The sequence below is a fragment of the Xyrauchen texanus genome, chromosome 27 (genome assembly GCF_025860055.1).
Source record: "Xyrauchen texanus isolate HMW12.3.18 chromosome 27, RBS_HiC_50CHRs, whole genome shotgun sequence".
NCBI lineage: Eukaryota > Metazoa > Chordata > Actinopteri > Cypriniformes > Catostomidae > Xyrauchen > Xyrauchen texanus.
Genome location: NC_068302.1, coordinates 28079212 through 28099047, shown reverse-complemented (window position 1 = coordinate 28099047; position 19836 = coordinate 28079212). Strand labels below are relative to the sequence as shown.

The 19836-nt window shown below is 34.9% G+C and overlaps 2 protein-coding genes across 5 annotated transcripts; one reads left to right on the top strand and one right to left on the bottom strand.

The window, feature by feature from the left end:
• Window positions 1-3585: 3585 nt before the first annotated feature.
• On the top strand, window positions 3586-12785 carry LOC127621062 (uncharacterized). 2 transcript variants are annotated; one of them, XM_052094498.1, is made up of 14 exons: window positions 3586-3740; window positions 3896-4118; window positions 5336-5463; window positions 5563-5651; window positions 5734-5846; window positions 8470-8514; window positions 8665-8702; window positions 8929-9015; window positions 9218-9295; window positions 9622-9746; window positions 11258-11316; window positions 11499-11642; window positions 11879-11907; window positions 12202-12785. In XM_052094498.1, the coding sequence occupies exons 2-14, from the start codon at window positions 3896-3898 to the stop codon at window positions 12304-12306; spliced, it is 1263 nt and encodes a 420-aa protein (XP_051950458.1). In that variant the 5' UTR covers window positions 3586-3740; the 3' UTR covers window positions 12307-12785. The 2 variants fall into 2 exon arrangements, with proteins under 2 accessions (XP_051950458.1, XP_051950457.1); XM_052094497.1 differs by having other exon boundaries at window positions 11496-11642; window positions 12202-12780.
• Window positions 12786-15232: 2447 nt separating this feature from the next.
• Window positions 15233-19798, bottom strand: LOC127620985 (torsin-1A-interacting protein 2-like). Of its 3 annotated transcripts, none has more exons than XM_052094373.1 (8): window positions 19661-19798; window positions 19222-19356; window positions 18959-19138; window positions 17820-17984; window positions 17598-17657; window positions 17286-17414; window positions 16862-16915; window positions 15233-16781 (listed from the first exon to the last, which is right to left on the bottom strand). In XM_052094373.1, exons 1-8 carry the CDS (start codon window positions 19728-19730, stop codon window positions 15994-15996), a joined length of 1581 nt encoding a protein of 526 aa, XP_051950333.1. In that variant the 5' UTR covers window positions 19731-19798; the 3' UTR covers window positions 15233-15993. The 3 variants fall into 3 exon arrangements, with proteins under 3 accessions (XP_051950333.1, XP_051950335.1, XP_051950336.1); XM_052094375.1 differs by having other exon boundaries at window positions 19225-19356; XM_052094376.1 differs by lacking the exon at window positions 19222-19356.
• Window positions 19799-19836: the final 38 nt, after the last annotated feature.

Here is a 19836-nt window from a genome sequence, read left to right as displayed (position 1 = left end):
CGACAGGTGATTTCCAGCTCGCACCGCACAATGGGTCAATGAACTATTAACTATTAGCAGCAGTTACGTAAATGTAAAATTTAGTGAAATGAAGCTTATTGTTTACAATTCTTACAATTCTATATATAGTAATATAATTATTTATGTATTATAAATATTACATATCTAATGTATAATTCTTACAATACTTATTCATATAAACAATATATTCAGCTTTAAAACAACTTAAGCATACTCGTATATAAACTGCCGTTCAAAAGTAATGAGGCTGAAAATTCAGCTTGGCATCACAGGAGTAAATTACATTTTAAAATACATTAAAATAGAAAACAGTTATTTTAAATTGTAATAACATATTACGATATTACTTTTTTTTTGTATTTTTATTCAAATAAATGCAATAACTATTTACAGCAATTCATGAGTACATTTCTAATAAATTAAATAGCATGCCAAGCATTTTGTATGTGTCCTTTCTTTCATGTTGTCGTTGCATAGTCTTCACCATGGTTTGCTGTGCTGCATGGGGATGCTCCAATCAGCTCAGAGAAAGGTGTGCTGAATGTATGGCTTCCCCACTGACATGGAGAGGAGAAAAAAATGGTTGGCTCAAGTCAGCAGGAGCAATCTAAATATAAATAAAAATTACAACAACAAAAAAAATGTGTGAGGTATTTGCAAAGATTTTACAATTAACAGGGTGTTCGTTACTAACTTTATCCAGCTCCAATCCTTGCCTAATCTGTTAGTTATCCGATAACATCCCTTATCTCCTAATTTAATGAGTAATACTCAACTATAAGGTTTTAATTTACAAGTTATTTTTATTTAGATGTACTGATAATATACATAATAAGATAATATTATTCTTTAAACGTCTCACCTTTTAAAAGTGCATCGCAAACGGTTTGTTCTGCTTCATCTCTACGGTGCGGCATGTGTTTGCTGCTACTTCCGGGAACTATTGAGAGGCTCCACGAGCCGCCATTGCTGTAAAAAAAACGTTCCATTGGAGTCAATGGAGTTGTCGCAACTCTCTCTCTATATGGCTCTGGTTGTTTTCAATTCATTTTTCTTTTGTTCTACGAACCATTAGTTCGCGCCCAGTGGCAGAGCTAGGGGTGGCCACGGCAGTGAGTATTGATGCTGACTGCCACCCCAAGAGTCTCCAGTTCAAATCCAGGGTGTGCTGAGTGACTCCAGCCAGGTCTCCTAAGCAAACCCCACTCGCAGTTGCTGTTTTAGTAACAACAGTAGTATTTTTTTTTTCTCACAATTTAGTTATTTAGAGGTGAAATCATCTCTGTACAAATGTACAAACATGTGCGCACACCAAGGTCGGTGCACCACTCTATCCTGGGTGTCATTGTATCCACTTCTTTTTTTACTTGTTGCAGATATCGACAAAAGTTCATTTTAAAGTAGCAAAACTAAAAATACACATGAAAGTAAATTTTCATCTATGTTTTAACTGTTTATTTCAAATGAGGAAAACGTATCTTTTTAATCTCCAATGTTTTAGCTAGCATCTTACGTTAACATTTTAATTACATTAATTATGTGATAGCCAGCAGAAGTGACCAGCTAGGTTTAAATACCAGTTGCATCATAACACTGCTTTACAATTTGCCCCAGTTACAATTTAGTTATTTTTTAAATGGAGCAAATACATGCTTTTTTCCTATTGTGGAATAATAAATGCTTCTCAACAACTTCTCTGGTGATGTAATGTGGAATAATGAAGGCCTCTTTTAAACTTCTTTTGTTGGGTAGCTGCAGCTGTTCCCTGTTCTGAAGATGTTCTAAGGAACGTGTTTTTTTCTCTCTCACCTTTCACACGTAACTGAAACATGTATGTCACCCCCATATAAGGTAAAGAACTATTTCATTGGTGGGGGTCCAGTGGAATGTGGTTTTCTGGACCATATAGCAGAATGCTGAAACAATAAACGTTGAAGAGAGATTTTGATACCGTTGAGTCTATGTCATCTCTTTCTTCCCTCAGCTGAGCCGTATCGAGACGGGGATTGCAGATCAACAAATAAATTAAATACATTGGATGACAAAATAACCTAACACCTATTTTCTGTTTGCTGTATCATAGAGCACTGCAGACCAATTGAGTAAATGATGCAGCAAAAATTGTGTGGTTGGTATGGATGTCAGAGTGTGTTTTGTATGTGTGAAATGTGTGTGTGTAAAAAACAACAGTGGCATTATGTAAACAAACTGGAATATAAAGGGTTAAAATCTTGCAAATGAATATTTGGTAGTTATGATCAGGACTGATGTTGGTTAAAAATTTACTCATTGAAAGTGGACATAATATTAATATATAATATTATTATGGCAGTTTCTTGATGTGGACCTCTGAGTAACATTTTTATTGATGCACAAGGGTTAAATAAAGATTTCTTTGGTAAATGATGGTATAATATTACCCACTTCTGTCTTCTCATCTCTCTCTCTCTCTCTCTCTCTCTCTCTCTCTCTCAATAAAATCCAAAAAGGATTTTGGCTAGTACGGCCATATTTGTGCCTTTTGTTGGTGTTGGATGGATGGGGACAGAGTGTACTTTAATTTCTTTATTTGGATAGAATTTAAGTAAGTCATATTAGATTAGTGCCATAACACAAACGGTGAGACATGTATAATTTTAGCAAGCCTTGAACAAAAAATAACCATATTTCGATAGATTTTGCACCTGTTGTTACTCTAAAACTGCATAATGAAAATAAGTTTTGGGGGCATTAAAAACAATCCTGGGGAGTATGCCCAGACTCCCCTAAAAGAGGATTAGCCCCTTATCCACGAATCTCTAGTGACATCTCTGTATAAATATATACAATATATATAAATACAGAATAGACTTATACATGTACTGAGCACTTTAATAGGAACACCTGTACACTACTTATTAATGTGATTATCTAATCAGCCAATTGTGTGACAGCAGAGCAATGCATAAAATCATGCAGATACAGGTTGAGGATTTCTGTAACTGCTGATCTCCTGGGATCTACAGTTTCTAGACTCTATAGAGGCTATATTGTGTCAACACAAGGTGAGGAGGAGGGTCCGAGTGCACCAAAGAATCCAAGCATAGTGCTGAGTTTGGAATTGGATTCCATAGACCCATATGGTAGAAGTAATAAGAGTAGTATGGGTAGTATGCCAGGTCTCTGGAAATCTGTGGGCGTTTTCAAACTGGGAATGGCGTTTCTAAACTATCTAATGAAAGTGGGGAATCTCAATGGTTTGAAAATGCCCACTGATTGGGAAAAGCCCATTTTTGTTCTCCAAAGAGACATGTCTCAAAGAATCTCCAAGGATCACAGCTGGAAAATGGCAGAAATAAGTTGTTAATAAATACTATTTGCATCATTATAATAGCCTAACAGCCTACATTTATGAGATCCATTCCGAATGCTGCACTTTACAAGCTGTAATCATTATCACTTTCTTTGTGTGAGTTCATAATTGAGTTTACCAAAAGAGGGCATCAGATACACTTCATAGAAAGATTTCACAAGGTAGGCTATAAACTTGTTTGATCGGAAGGGTGATAAGAGGAAGAGATGAAACCGAAGAATCGACCCACAGATTCTCACAGTGAGGCTTTGAATACGGTTCACTTTTTTCTTTCTCAACTTTGATCAACAAACAGGTCTTGCGCGCGGCATACCAAACACGATTTATATAAATAAATCTTCATTATTGTGGACTACATAAAGAGACTGTAAGTTTTTGCTTTTATTCTTGTAGTTTAAATGTAGTAAATGTTGCCGAAAAACTATCATATCAAAACGTTGACATATCAAAACGTTTTACTGGAGCAATTTATTTTATGATTTTGATCAAACTGTTGTTATTTTTAATGTATGGTCGTTTCAGATGAATACGGACTGTCTCCTTTTTCTGTTATGTGGAGTTTCCATGTTTCCGTTCATCAGCTGTTACAGTGATGGAAGTTTATTGGAAGACCAATGTCAAGAAATGAATATCATTCATAGTGATGGATCTGATGAAATACCAGCACAAAACACGGAAGCTCCTTTTAATATCACGCCAGAAGTGCAAACCTTCAACTATTCTCAAATGGGGTCCACCATTACTGGTAGGTTACACTGAAAAAAACAACTTGTTTTTACCAAAAAAAAAAAAAAAAAAAAAACTGACAGCTGTGGTAGCCAGAATAATTGTGTAAAAATGTAAACAACTTTACATAACCTGTATATTTTACAGTTTTAAACGGTTGTAATTTACATGACCACGATAGTACTGTTAAAAAAAAGAAAATCTGTTAAATTAACAGTGATAAAAATGTGATGAACTTGATATTAGCCTTCTGAAACTGAAAAAAATCTGATTTTTACTTTATAAGGTATTTGATGATCACTGCAGTAACTACAAAAAGGCACATGATGACATGAAGTTCATCAATAGTGGCTCTTCCAGGAGCAATGACAAATAAACATGTAGTGACAGCTCAGTGTCACTCACACAAACAGTAAACACCATCAGGGTAACACATGTGAGATTTAAATAATGCAGTAAACATTAACTAAACTACATCAGATATAACACAGAACACCCCAATGTACATAACTGATGTAAAAATAAGAAGAAACAACTATTCCCATCAAAAATAATGAAATGTAAATGGTCACACAGGGAATTCTGGGAACACCCAATAACTGTTTTATTTACTCTAGTTTTAACAATAATGTACTGTAGAAATTTCATGTACTCTCTTGTTTAACATAATGTACATTTTGACCATTAATTATACAGGACAATCATACTTTTTTAAATGTAAAAAAAATTTAATGTTTTAGATTTTTAACGTTTTATTGTAAAAACTTTATTGTCTACTACTGTATATTTACTGTATATTTTACAGTGAATACTCATTAATCAACTATTATTTTGTAGCATTTTTACAGTCTTTTACTGTTAAAATGACAGACATTGTTTACAGTGTATACTAAAAAAATTGTAAACTGCTAAGGATTTATTTCTACTTGATCTCATCCACAACATGTATTTACATGTATTTAAATGTATTTTGTTTAAGCTAATTAAAGAACATTTCTGATTTTAATAAAACCAGTTAATTCAGATGTTACTACATGAGTCAAACTTTATACGTTTTCTGACAAAACATTTTTAACAGTGTAGATTCTCTCTCTCTCTCTCTCTCTCTCTCTCTCTCTCTCTCTCTCTCTCTCTCTCTCTCTCTCTCTCTCTCTCTCTTTCAGTTTAATGTGCTTTATGGACATGAAAAATAAGTGTGCATAAGTATCTGTTTTTGTTCATCTCTTTTTATCACAGTGTCACTTACGGCCATCAATTCAGTGTCATTTATTGGTTTTATGTTGGATGCTCGTAAGTGTGATAGCTGTCCACCTGCTGGTACTTTTAGTTTGGTTGACTTGAGCAGCACACTCCTGATCTGTAATGTGAGTCCACTGCCTATGTCCTTTTGCTCTTTAAATCATTCTCTTAAAATATCAAATGAATTCGTGAAATAACTTGTGTACCATACTGGTATATTTCAGAGCAGGGCTGTGAGTCACACTAATAATCTAGATAAAACATCCATCACAGTGAAATGGGTTGTTCCTGAGAATGGAACATTCTACTTCAGGTAGTTCTGCTGTGAATTGATAAGATGAAATTAAATAAAATACCCTATTGCATTTTCATTTTATCTTCAACTTTATTTTCAGAGGTGCGTTCACTAAGGACTTCTTCACATTTTGGCGAAGAAAGCCAATAATACTTCCGACGACTGCACCTACATCTGTGGCCACTACAATAAAATCCACTTCAAGCCAAACAGGTCTTTATAGTTTTAATAATCTTCCTTTTTCTTAGTTTTTTAGCAAATGCTTAAGTTGTAGTAGCTCTCTACATTTTGTGAAAACCCCATTCAGTTTTAATCTTATTTTAAATCTCATACATTTTCTGGAACTATTTTTGAGAACCACAATTCAAGCTGATCAATTATTATATTTTTAGGTTGATCCCATTTTTTTTTTCAGATTAATATGTTACATATAAACAACATTTCTGTGATTTGCGAACTGATATTAACTCCTCTTCAATCCCTTTTACTCCCAATATAATTATCTACATAATATAATAATTGTAACATAATAGAAGTGAAATGTATATATTTGAAAAAAGGCATAATCGCTGATATACAACTTGTATAAAGTTATTCAAAATACACCTTTATTATCAGTAAAGGGTCACATTTTATGTTGATAAAAATGGCAAGAACATTGCATAAAGGTTCACTTTTCATAGGGGAACTTTAGGAGTCATTACTTTTTTAATGAAGAAAAAATGACTGAGTGACCTTTAAATTAATACATTGTCTTTGTATGCTAGTCTGGAGTGAACTGGTGACACGCTGTTCTGTCTGCATGCACAGAGCATCTGTCTGCATGCACAGCAGGGCCAGTGGTGGCTCAGTTAAGGCTCTGGGTTACTGACCAAAAGGTCGGGGGGTTCAAGCCCCAGCACCGCCAAGATACCACTGTTTGGCTCTTGAGCAAAGCCCTAGACCCTATCTGCTCCAGGGGCGCTGTTTCATGGCTGACCCTGCGCTCTGACCACAGCTTAGTTGGGATATGCGAAAACAACTGCATTTCATTGGCTCTGTACCTGTACTCTGCACAATGACAATAAAGTTGAATCTTAATGTGACAGTGTTTTTAGCACTCTCAGAATGGATCACACATATTTTAAAAACAAGTGCCTCAGGTTCATATATTTGTAACAAACATTTGTAACTGCTACAAGTTATTATATCTGAAATGCGACACAGGATAATAGAAATAGGAGTCGACAGTATTTCAACAGATTTGTAATGAAGAACACTGTAGACTGTTATATGCACACTGACAATGCAATGAACTTTCAGTATTCCACCAAAATAAAACCTTAAGGTGGAATAAATATGATTATTGTATAAAACAAACCTAATTCAATTTATGTAAATTTTGTATGCACAGGTTATTACAGGTACCTGAGCATCTGTTTATCAATCAACTTGACTGGATCTCACAAAAATAATTCAGTATTATTAACAAAACAAAATTTGGTAGAATTACTGTAATAGATAAATAATGCTTTTAATTAGACTCCTTTTAATTAGTCTCCCATGTATCAATCAATGTAAATGAGTAAATATAGATTAAAAAATATTAATTTGCATTCTAGTTTTCATATAGTGAAAAACTGGAAAACATAACAAAAATGTTACTTCATACATTAAATAGTTTGAATCCAATGGCTGTTTGGATGAAATGATGGTTCCTGTAACAAAAACAAAAATAAAAACACTTAAAAGTTTTTTAGATTGCCCAGCCCTAATATATATATATATATATATATATATTTACATGGTTTTTGTTTTTAACCATATAGTGAAGTAGTCAAGCTCAAAAAGGGGCAAACAAACACCATAAACCACTTGTGTACTGTATTCCAAGTCTTCTGAAGCCATACAGTCCAAAGAACAGTCTAAAATTTAAGTTGTTATCCTCTCTCAAATCAAATAATTGATCTTGTAACATATAGGAAGGAAGTTCAGGAGCTGGATCTAGGTGCGGCAAAAGAGTTTAATGAAAAGAAATAAACAAGTACAAAATAACAGGTAAACACAGAAACAAATAATACACCCACGATGGGAAACAATGACATAAACAGGGGGGAAACATCCACGAAGGACATGGGCAAAACACAGCAGGTCTCAATACATTCAACAACTGACAACGAATGATCAAACAACAGGGCTTTAAATACACAAAGGATAATGACTAAATGAAACACAGGTGAGGACAATGAAGGACAGCTGGCAGAGATGAGAGCAGGGAATTATGGGAAGTGTAGTCCGGGAACAGATGACAGGGGAGAAACACAGGGCAGACAACAGTGAATCGTGACAGATCTACACATATATTTACATAAATATAATGACTACGGTGCAGGTTAGATGTCAAGAATTGTCTTGTGACCAAACATCCCATGTTACCAAAAATATTTATTGATGCTATTTTGTTAGACTAATTTGAATTCTCAGCTATTATTATATATTGTAGAGTACATAGACACAAGAAACATCTTTATAAAGCAAAATTACTCTTATGTTGCTGGATTGTATGTACAATTTCCCTGACAATACCAATAGCGGTGTGTGAAAAAAAAAAAAAGTTCTGCTCTAATGATATCCTGTTTATAATGTTGTATGAAATGCTTGAAATATTTGAATATTAGGTGTAAAATGTCTATTAATATTGACTTTATAATTGTAACCATATATATATATATATATATATATATATATATATATATATATATATATATATACAGTATTTCTTTGGTTAGGACACAACTTGACAGCTGTTTAATTTATTTAATGATAACACTTACATTTTGTTTTAATTTACCTGCAGTCCCAACAACATTGCCTCCAACTTCAAATACCAACTCTGCCCCAGGTAAAACTGCAAAAGCAGGACATGATATTACAATTGTTTTGCTCCTATATATATATATATGTGTGTTAATATATATGTCTTTAAGCAGGACACAACTTGACAGCTGTTAAATTTATTTGATGATAACATTTTGTTTTAATTTATCTGCAGTTCCATCAACATTGCCTCCTCAGTGTATGGATTATGTGGTTTGTATGCATGTGTATACTGTTCATGCTGCACATATAATTTGGGTTGCAGTCTTGCATGGCTTTCTAGCCCTCTCTCCCGGATGTTTTGTCTCTGACCTTTTTCTAGCAAATACATTCAAATCTGATGGTTAAATATGCATATTTTAATGCCTCCAATCTAACTTTGGATGTGTATGTGTGTGTGTATTTGTGTGTACGTGTTTGTACTGTATGTGCATGTCAGAGATATGTTTTAGCACTGTCACTTGTTAGTCGTCTGTGTTTTCTTGACTCCTCTCTCCTGGTAATCTTCAGGCCGGTTTTAAAAATGGTAAGTGCCTCAACAAAACAACATAATTTACACTTGTTTTTTTTTTTAAGTTTTTTTTTTTTATCAACAATCTAATAGCATAATCAGTCACATAGAGTAGTATCAAGAATAAATTTTCATGACTGCATGATTTACATTACTTTCTCGTCTTTCAATTAATTTAGATAACTGTTAGAGAGGCCATTAATGTCTCTCTTCACAGGTCACCATGATATGCTCTGTCTTTGAACTAGCATTCAAAATGATTGCTGTCATCATTGTACTGATAAGATCAATTCAAGTAAGGATGATTTATTTTCACTATATTACTGTTTGCTATGTGATCTTAGATTCTGTTAGTAAGTTGGTTTAAACTGAAGTAGTAAATGCCATGACATGGGAAGTAGAATCATAAAAAGAAACCACAGACACTGACACTAAAACATCTCAAACAAATACTCACATTTACATAGATATATCAAATTTACATCACATTTACATCAAAAATATAATTCTTCTCCATTTCATGTTCATATAGTTTTATATTTTTGTGTCATTGTGGTAAATGTTTTTGTTTTTGTATTGGAGAAAATTCAAAGTGGTCACTAGTTTATAATACTTTGTTAGTATGTGTGTGTGTGTGATTGTGCTGGTTTGGAGGATGCATTTCCTACTTTGACAGTGATTGCAATGGTGACAAGCTTGCTGCACACCATCACTGTTTTCCTTCACTGTGGACCAAGTCATGAGCTGTGAGTGTTCAAATATCTTCAGATTTTACACAACTACTTGCTTGATGAGTAAAGGTGCAAAGAAATGTTCAAAACCCTGCTGAAAAGACCAGTATATCTTGCTGTTTGTATATGCTGGTGTGCTGGTATGTCTGCACCTGCAGGGTTGGGAGGGTTACTTTTAGTAACGTAATCTAAATACAGTGGGTTACTTCTTCAGCACTGGTAGATTTTTTTCCACAAAAAAATCTGCCAATACAGTAAGACAAAATATATGTTAAAAATAAATCCTAAATACCTTATGCTCCTAAAACAAGATTAAGCAAATTGATCTTGTTTTAATTTTTTTTTTCTTTTTTTTTTACAGAAATTCTACACAAGAATAAGATTTTTCCTTAATATCAAAGGTCTTAGTATAGGAAAGAATATATGATCTAACGTGGATTTTCTTGTTTAAAAAAAATATGATCGTGCCTGGTAGCATGTAAATTGGCTAGAAATAGCATTTTAGCTTAGCGTAAAGCTGACCATTTACACAAGGTTTATTTCTTTCTAAATATTAAATTAAACAAATGATAATAAATTGCAAAATAATCTCTTCCGTAATCAAAATACTTTTTGAATGTAACTGTTTTCTAATTACCAATTATTTAAACTGTAACTGTAGTGGATTTTGTATTGTTAGTATGTAATCCCGTTAAATGTATTCCGCTAATCCTCAACCCTGTGCACCATGGCTTCTTAACTAGCTGGATTAGATAACTAGCAAGCTGCCTTGGTCAGCCAGCTTCATCACAAAGACTGTGCGGTAAACTAGCTTCACCAGCTAGGGTTTCATGCTGAGCAGCATGGCTACCAGCTAAACCAACTGTAAACCAGAATTAACCTGCATAAAATGATATGAGGAAATACATGCTGGTCAAAGCTGCTCTTTTCATGCTTTAATGCTCATGCACCAAAGTCAAAATAAACCTGGACAACTTGTAATTTGCAAGCCTAATTAATTAGAGTCATTTTAATATAAAACACACCCATTGAAGATAAAAAATCTTTCAGACTTGATATAACTGCTGGCTGTTACAATCTCACTATTCTGACCTTAACAAATAATGCATTATAATATCAGTGTGCCCATCCATGAACTGAAGCTTGCAAGAATGTTTATCATTAATGATCCTAAACACATGTTAATCTACAGCTGAGTAGATGAAGCAAAATATACTTCATTAGGCATTCTAACTACACCTAACAAAAATGATGCTAGTTAGAAATATCAAGAACCTATTATCTTTCAGAAATGCCTGAAAGTACCTTCAAATCAATGTGATTGCAAAAAAAAAGTTTGAATTGAAACAGCTTGAAGGTATTGCTGCTAAATAAAATGCTGATAGTTTTAAAAATCTAAAGGTCAACTCTTTCCAAGACAGTAAATAATTTGAGTAATAATGAGATATCGCTTTTTGAACTTTAGAGTTACACAATACCTCTGTTTTTGTTTTTGTATTTAACAATCTGAAAACTTTGACACACAGGAGGAAGTATTGGCTGTGCAGCATCATAATTGTGGACCTACTAAATACTTGCATTACAAGTAAGGGTTCAGTTTTCACACAATACATTCAATTTATATTATAACGATTCTTTTCCTATTGAAAACTAATTCCGAGTGAACTACCAAAACTACCCAATTAAGCTACATTTTAGTTGCTAATTCTCTATGTGCCCATCTCTTTGTTTCCTGTCTTCTCTCATCCCTATACTCTCTTTTAGCAGCTGCAATATTTGTTGGACTGCGGTGCTTTCAAGAGCACTGGCTTCTAATTTTAATGGTAGTTTTTGTCATTTGGGAGATCATACTTTACTTCAGCTCACTTTGCTGTGACAAGATGGAAAAATACCAGATAAGAAATGGAAGAGGTAAATACATTGGTACTAACATTAATGAGATATTCCCAACAAACAACATACCGTAATTGTACTCTACAGACTTCTAAAGAATGCAATCTGTAATGAGGCACACCCAGACAAATAGTCTTGTTTACTTCCTCATGCACATCCCAGATTGAATTTTCACATTGAAAAATAATGTAAAGTGAGGTATGATTAATTACTTTACATTTTTATATCTGAACACTTGGATTTTTCCTTTGCAGAAATTCATAATCAGATTCTGGAAAAAAGGGTAAGTGAACTTTACATCTGTTTATTTATACCAATAACTGAAAGACAGCATGCCAAACCTGCTATTCTCAAAATCCATGATTATGTAAGATCATAGGTCCTAGATCTGTATTATACACTTTAAATGATCAAACACCCCAGGGTGTCTCTGCATGGCCACACAGGGGGTTGACCTCAAACATTTAATCCGTTTATTTATAAGGCCATAGACATAGACTCACTCAAAAATTTCAACTGTTACATCTTACTACCTTAAAAGCATAACACTTAAAATCTCTTGTCTTTTTACTTGCAGATATCAACATGGATCCTTGTGTTTATCATCTTCTCTGTGCTTAGTTTAATGTTTACAATTGCACTTATTACAGGAGTCTTTTCAGAAAGAATGATAACGTTCTGATCAAAATAATTTTGATTTGTAAAATGATAGCATTCTGTGTGTTTTAGCATGGTTTTTGTTGTCAAATTACTTTTAATTTCTTATCTGAAACTTTATTGCCTTTTTATTACACATTAACTTTTTTCTTTGCACAAGATAAGTGTGTTTAAATGGTTTTATTTAGAGGGATTTTTTTGCAAGTTTATATAGTGCATTTTAAAAGAGATTTCCTTCTCATTTCTTTAAAACCTGTGAGCTGTGTGACTGCTAAAAGCTGGTAAACAGATGTGTATCATTTTAAATGTTATCAAAACTAAACTGTCTGTAAATAATCTGTAAATAATAAACTTCATCTTGATTCTAGTGTCTTGGTTAATTTAAAATGTTTAAGTGTTAGAGTTGGAGAAGGAGATCTCAGAAAGATGATGAATCATTTGGCAGTTTTTATTTTCATATGTTTTTGCAGCCTTTCAGATATGTGGAGATATTCACATCTGTGATCTCGTAAACTCAGTCGAGCTTTTAACAGCATTTTAAAGAATTTTGTTAAGAATAAGGAATATTCCAGGTTTAATAAAAGTTGAGCTCAATCGACAACATTTGTGGCATAGTGTTGATTACCACAAAAAATATATATATTTCAACTTGTACCACTTTTTCTTGAAAAGAAAATGAGAAAAGCATAAATCAAGTTTAGGGAGGCACTTACAATGGAAGTGAATGGGGCCATTTTTTTTTAGGGTTTAAAGCAGAAATGTGAAGCTTGTCATTTTATAAAAGCACTTACATTATTTGAGTTGTAAAGTGATTGCCATTTTTACAGACGTTTTATGTTTATTGACATTACATCGTCATGGTAACGAAGTTCTAAAATTGGCTATAACTTTACATAGAAATTGTGATTTTACCAAATAAAAATAATTGTTCATATATTTTGTTTAAACTTTTGAAACAGTGAGTATTTTAACATTTAAAAATTGCCAATAAAAATGGTCAAAATCAAAAGTAACAGTTAGTATCTGGTGTGGCCACCAGCTGCATTAAGTACTGCAGTGCATCTCCTCCTCATGGACTGCTCCAGATTTGCCAGTTCTTGCTGTGAGATGTTATCCCACTCTTCCACCAAGGCACTTGCAAGTTCCCTGACATTTCTGTGGGGATTGGCCCTAGCCCCCACCCTCTGATCCAACAGGTTCCAGATGTGCTCAATGGGATTGAGGGAGGAGGATGTCTTCCTGTAATGCACAGTACTGAGATTGACTGCAATGACAACAAGCTCAGTCCGATGATGCTGTGACACACTGCACCAGACCCTGTCCTTCCTGTTTCCCTGTAGCACTGTTTTAGGCATCTCACAGTACAGACATTGCAATTTATTGCACTAGCCACATCTGCAGTCCTCATTCCTCCATGCAGCATGCCTAAGGCATGTATATGCAGATGAGCAGGGACCCTGGGCATCTTTTTTTTGGTGTTTTTCAGAGTCAGTAGAAAGGTCTCTTTAGTGTCCTAAGTTTTATAACTGTGAACTTAATTGCCTACCGTCTGTAACCTGACCAGATGCATGTTCATTAATTGTTTATGGCTCATTGAACAAGCATGGAAAACATTGTTTATACCCTTTACAATAAAGGTCTGTAAAGTTATTTGAATTATTTTTTTAAATTATCTTTAAAATACAGTGTCCTGAAAAAGGGACGTTGCTGAGTTTACATTCGCCTAAAAAATTGTAGAGCAAGAATAACACAAAAGGAATATCAGTTCATCTGGCAGAATGGTCACATTTGTTTTTGCCCACTAACAGAGTCATTTTCAGTCAGTTGGCTGTCATTATTTTTTTTTTGGAGGACTGCCAAGAGGAACACCTCATGTCTTTCAAGTTCATGTTTTTGTATGTTGCCATCCATTGTGTTGCTATGGCAAAAAGACTGTTTACCTTACTGTTTTCACTGTTACTGTCAAGACTTGTCTTGCACAGGCCAACAGTTTAAATAAAACAATGCTATTGTTGTTGAAAGCACTTGGGACCTGTAGATGTCTGGTGATCAGGGCCATATCTGGGGTGAAAGGTGGTAACTATTATTGGGGTCCACAGGTCCAGGGGGGCCAACAACACATTTTAAACTGTATTTTTTTTATAAGTGGGCCCAGACCAATATGCAGTCAGGTGGCACAGAATACCATGCTATGCCCCTGCTGGTAATGGATCACTTCCTCCTAGGGCACTCAAGAAAGTTTCATGAGATTGCTTAGATACAGGAGTCATATGACTCATGAGTAGACTCCACATGGAATTTGGACCCACTAATCCACTCCAATCATTCACTCAGTTCTACACATACCACTAACCTCACATGTTTGTATACATTGGCTAATTTTACTGTTTCAATTACCAATAACACAAAAATTAGGTATTCCCTGTTCTGTTTAAAGGTGCACTCAGTAACTTTTTTGTCTTTTTCAACTTAGCGGTGTGTATGCACCATCATTCAACAATCAAGTTTTCAGTTACTGATGCCATTCTAGAAATTCACTACTCACAGTCAGCCATGATTTCTTTAATCCATGAGTTGTGTTTAACATCAGGGTGGTTACTGAAATGGAGAGAAATGTATTCGACTGGTCATGTGATCCTCACATGGCTGCCTCCATTAGGGGACCTACACTAACTACTTTTATAAGGTTATTGATATGAATGTTGTCTTTATCTCATGATTTTATACATGTTAATATCTTCATGAGTAAAACTTTTTAATGACGAAAAATTTAATACTGAGAGCACATTTAACACATCTTACCATATTCAAACGCATTCCACATTTTCTCCTTAGCACAGATAATACGAGAAGCCACAGATTCAGTCTTAACTTCAACAGCAATCAGCTATTGATTCCTACACAATGGTATCATGGGGACAGTCAAGAAAGAAATGATCTGTAACCAAATCATTTTATTATGGCAACAAGCTGCAGCAATAAAGCTTCCTTCAGTTGTCTTAAAACATAATTAGTTACACAAATACTCAGTATCAATAAATTTACACAATATTTTAAACAAAACATCTGTGACAGAAAATGTGAAAGCCATATAATTTATTATGGCATCAATTTAATACTCAAAGCTCTCAAGAGATTGTGGACACAAACAATCTATCTATGACAAAACTGCCCAAACCAGAGGTCTATAAAATGAAAACTCATTCACAAATATACTCACTTTTAATTTTAATATTTTTAGTCAAACAAAGATACAATAAAGAACCAAAAAGAGAATGTGGACTTGTAAAACACATCAGTGCCAAACTTATCAGTCATTAAATCGCACCTGGACATGGGAAGAAAAAATTATTAAGCTGATTTAGGTTGCATGCCAAATGCCTCTGTATTACCATTACATTATCAAATGTTCACCTTCACACACATGTGCATAGTACATTACCAAAAACAAAACAAAAAAACTGAAAGAACAAAAACTGAGAAGAATACAAAAACATTTCTTTATTATAAAACATTTAGAAACAAATATTTAATACACTTGTCTTTTAAAAACCTCTTTGGAATAAAGATTCCCTCTGTACACTTATGTGGCCCACAAATCAAACCATTTTAACAAGACCAGTTTAAGTAAAAAAAAAAAAAAAGGTACAAAACGACAAATCCAGCTCATTACAGTGATGCAATCTCATGTTTTCTATAAAGGCCAATCAGGTTAGGCCTCACAACCCTGCTGCTCAAACTTCTCCTCTGCTGCCACTGGCAGGATGAGGTGAGAAATTCTGCTCCAGAGGCCGCTCAGTTTGTCAACATCCATTTGATTAAACAGAGCTGACTTTTCTAAGACAAACTTGTCTTTTATTTTCTCATATATCATATCTTCCACTACACTCAGACTGGCCTCTGGATCTATTGTATCCACATTGAGAATCACAGTGAAGACCAGGGAAACATTCTTGAAAGCTGCATTCTCGTGGTCACAGTAACGATAGAATATGAGCGTAGATCCAGGAGGGAGTTCCTCAAAACGGTGGATGATGGCCGCAGATTTATTACCTCCAAATGCTACCCTCAGAACTGTATCAATGTCCAGCTTGACCTGGTCACTGTCTTGTGCCGTTTTGGTGGTCCCATCGATTTCTATGATTGAGGAATTAAGGGAAGTGGAATAAACTGCAGCTAACCTTCGAGCAAGGCAGCTCAATGTCCTTTCAGCCTTAAAACCAGAGGTCAAAATTAAGCTGACTGGTTCAGTGGGATTGAGTGTCTGCAGGTGGCGCTTGAGATGTTTTCTACTCCTTGTCCAGAACACTGAGCGCTGACTGGGAAAAAGGAGCTGTAGTGCAGCTAGCTCCACATCAAACTTCTCCATTGCAGCAGCTTGGACATCATCAGTTGTAGGCAATGGGGAGTCTTGAAACTTCTGATAGCCCAGCAAGCCCAAAGCCAGCAATCCTATTACCAGAAACCACTGAAGCGACTTGCAAATGTACCATGCACACCCTAGAAAGGACATCATTTTCTAAATTAACATCTAATCTATATTTTTAATTATGTGGTAGAAGGTGTGGGATTAAAAATACCTCTAGAGGTGGAAGCTGGACTTGGTTTTGAGATGATGACTGGTTTCTTTAATTCTTCAAATAGAGACAAAGAGTAGGAATTTCAATCTACCAATTTCTATTTCACTGCCCACCTGGAATATTTACAGTGACTGATTGGTCAATCGTGGCATTCCGTAATCAAATATTTTTGAATATCACACAATTTTAGAATTAACCTTTGCCCTGGCAACCACTCTTAAACACTGCTAGTTTCACATCACTTTGTGGTTTCTTCTCAAATCAATGAATGTGGTTTCTTCTCACATTTAAAATAATTACATTTCATGTTCAGTTCTTTATTTATTTGATAAGTAGTCATGTAATAAGCGTGATGATGCCAAATGCTGAGTTTCCGGGGTTTATTTTACATGTGTAGGAATAAAAAATTAGATATTTTTCTCACCTGGAATTTTGGGATTTTTGGGTTGTTTTCTGATAGGAAGGTTATTTGTTTGGTAACCATGAATGCTGTGGGGATCAGATGGTGGTGGGTACCTGTACGAACCCGTGAGAAGCGAAAATCCAAGCGCATCTATAGTAATGGGACATAAACATTTTCAAAGCAACACTAAAATGTAGGAAATATGTAACATACTATTCAATAATTATTTTATATAAATATGTAACAGGAACATTTGAAAAAGAGCACCTTGAAGTGTTCTTCTATCAGTAAAATGACAACTACTGTAACATATAATTACAAGATTTTGCAAACCTCTGGCTTTTTCCTCCTTGTGATCCTGATATTTTATGCTGCTCCTCTTTTGCGAGACCTCTTGATGGTTTTCCAGTGATTTGAGTTGAACAGATACAGCAGTCAAATTACAGAAATATGCAAGGACAGCTACATGTTAGTGAAATAAACTGGTATTTTGATTTATTTCACTATGAATCATTAATATTCGTAAACTGGAAGACTTCAGCAGTGATAACAAACCTTTAACTGTGGGTTTTGAACTGTAATTTGCTTGCGTTTTTGGTTTGTATAGCTCAGAGTCAACAGTCTTAGGGTTAAAGGATCTTCGGCTCCTCAAATCCGGCTTTGTTTCCGGATTTACTTGCCATACATGGTTTGGGTGCTTTTCATCTATCGCACGCCCATCTATGAAACCCATGGAAAAAAACATCTTAAAGGGAATGTTCACCCAAAAATGAAAAGTCTTATCATTTACTCGCCATAATGCCACCCCAGATTTGTATGATTTACTTTCTTCTACTGAACAAAAACGAATATTTTTAGTAGAATGTCAGCTCTGTTGGTCCATTCTATGCAAGTGAATGGTTGACCTTGAATCTCCAAATAGGACATAAAGGCAGCACAAAAGTAACCCAAAAGATTCCAGTGGATAAAGGTGCACTCAGTTTCTTTTGTCTTTGTGTCATCTTGGACTTACACTGACACCTAGCGGCTTGGATGCAGCATCATTTAAAATCACTAGTTTTCAGTTTCAGATGCCATTGTAGAAATATACTATTCACAGTCGACCATGATTACTTTAATCAATGAGTGAAAGTGTCAAATAACAGGACGGTTACTGAGAAAAAGTGAGTAGTATTCGTCTGGTCATGTGATTCTAACATGACAGCCCCCATGTGCAGACCCTCTTCGTGTAGAATAAAACAACTTTTATAATATTATTGATATGACTGGAGACTTCATTTTAATGTGAATGGTCATGGTTTCCAGAAGCAATATGATGAGTGTGGGTAAGAAACAGATCAATGTTTAAGTTCTTAAATATTGGTCTGTTTCACACCAACACCTATAATATCGTTTCAGAACATATGGATTTAACCACTGGAGTCTTATGGATTACTTTTATGCTGTCTTTGTGTACATTTTGGAGCTTCAAAATGTTGGTACCCATTCACTTGCATTGCATGGGCCCACAGAGATGAGATATACTTCTATTTCATCCTTGTGTTCAGCAGAAGAAAGTCATACACAACTGAGATGACATGAGGGTGAGTATATGATGAGAGAATTTTCATTTTTGGGTGAACTATCACTTTAAGTAATACACCACTTCTGTAGTACAGATCAACATCAATTTCCTTCCTCAAACAGGATCTTACGTTTCACACTGAGCCCATGGTCCTGCTCTGCCTCCTCCTCAGAGTTCATATCTTCATCCTGGTCTACATTCTCATCCATTTCCACATCTGCTTCGTCTTTGTGACCAAATCCATCGCCACTCTCCTTACCACCCCCTGCATTTTCTGCTTCTTGAAGCTTTTGGATCTTAACAGGGGATTCTATGTTGATACAATAACAAGAAAATGAGGACAAAAGCACAGGCAATATATTGTTTTTTTAAAGGTACATTTTCACATCCCACCACCATCATCATTTCCCTTTGCGAGGCTCTTGGGCTCTTTGGATACATTGACAGCTCTGGATGCCGCATCATCTTCCCTCGCTTTTCGGGTTCTTTTCAAGGGGGGTCTGGGTTTAAGATCTGTATTAAATAAAACTAAAGAAGGCGTAGAAAATAATAATTTTATTATCGTTAGTTTTACCAAGCAAATCAAAAGCATCTTGACCGATCGAAGCATAACTTTATTGAATTGATTAAGCAGATTGAATGGTTTTAGTGGGATCACTGTCAATTAAATAAGATATGGTAACTATAAACTGAATAATTTCATGAGTAACATTTACTTAAAGGACGAAACTTGACAGTTTAGCTCTAATGCTCAAGCTAACCAGTGAGTTTCGTTTCAGTCCAGTTAGCTAGTGCTTCAACGTGGATATAAAGTCATTATACTTGAACAAACCTGTCTTTGATAATTGTCTGGTACTTCTCCTAGTGTGCGATACATCTTTTTCAGAGTCACCCGATTCCATTTGTTTTGTATTAAACCATGCCACTTCTTATCAAACTTTTCTTTCCGTTGCCTCTGAACCCGGAAAACTGAACTTCCGATTATGTCTCTCGGGGAATGATTTTAGT

Excerpts from the sequence above, each read along its gene's own strand:
- LOC127621062 (XM_052094497.1), top strand. The coding sequence starts at position 3,896 with ATGAATACGGACTGTCTCCTTTTTCTGTTATGTGGAGTTTCCATGTTT. Across the intron at positions 4,119-5,335 it reads AATGGGGTCCACCATTACTG|TGTCACTTACGGCCATCAAT; the intron begins GTAGGTTACACT and ends TTTTTATCACAG. Across the intron at positions 9,016-9,217 it reads TCAGGCCGGTTTTAAAAATG|GTCACCATGATATGCTCTGT; the intron begins GTAAGTGCCTCA and ends CTCTCTTCACAG.
- LOC127620985 (XM_052094373.1), bottom strand. The coding sequence starts at position 19,730 with ATGGAATCGGGTGACTCTGAAAAAGATGTATCGCACACTAGGAGAAGT. Across the intron at positions 19,357-19,660 it reads CAGACAATTATCAAAGACAG|TTTTATTTAATACAGATCTT; the intron begins GTTTGTTCAAGT and ends CGCCTTCTTTAG. Across the intron at positions 17,985-18,958 it reads CCATGGGCTCAGTGTGAAAC|ATGGGCGTGCGATAGATGAA; the intron begins GTAAGATCCTGT and ends TGGGTTTCATAG.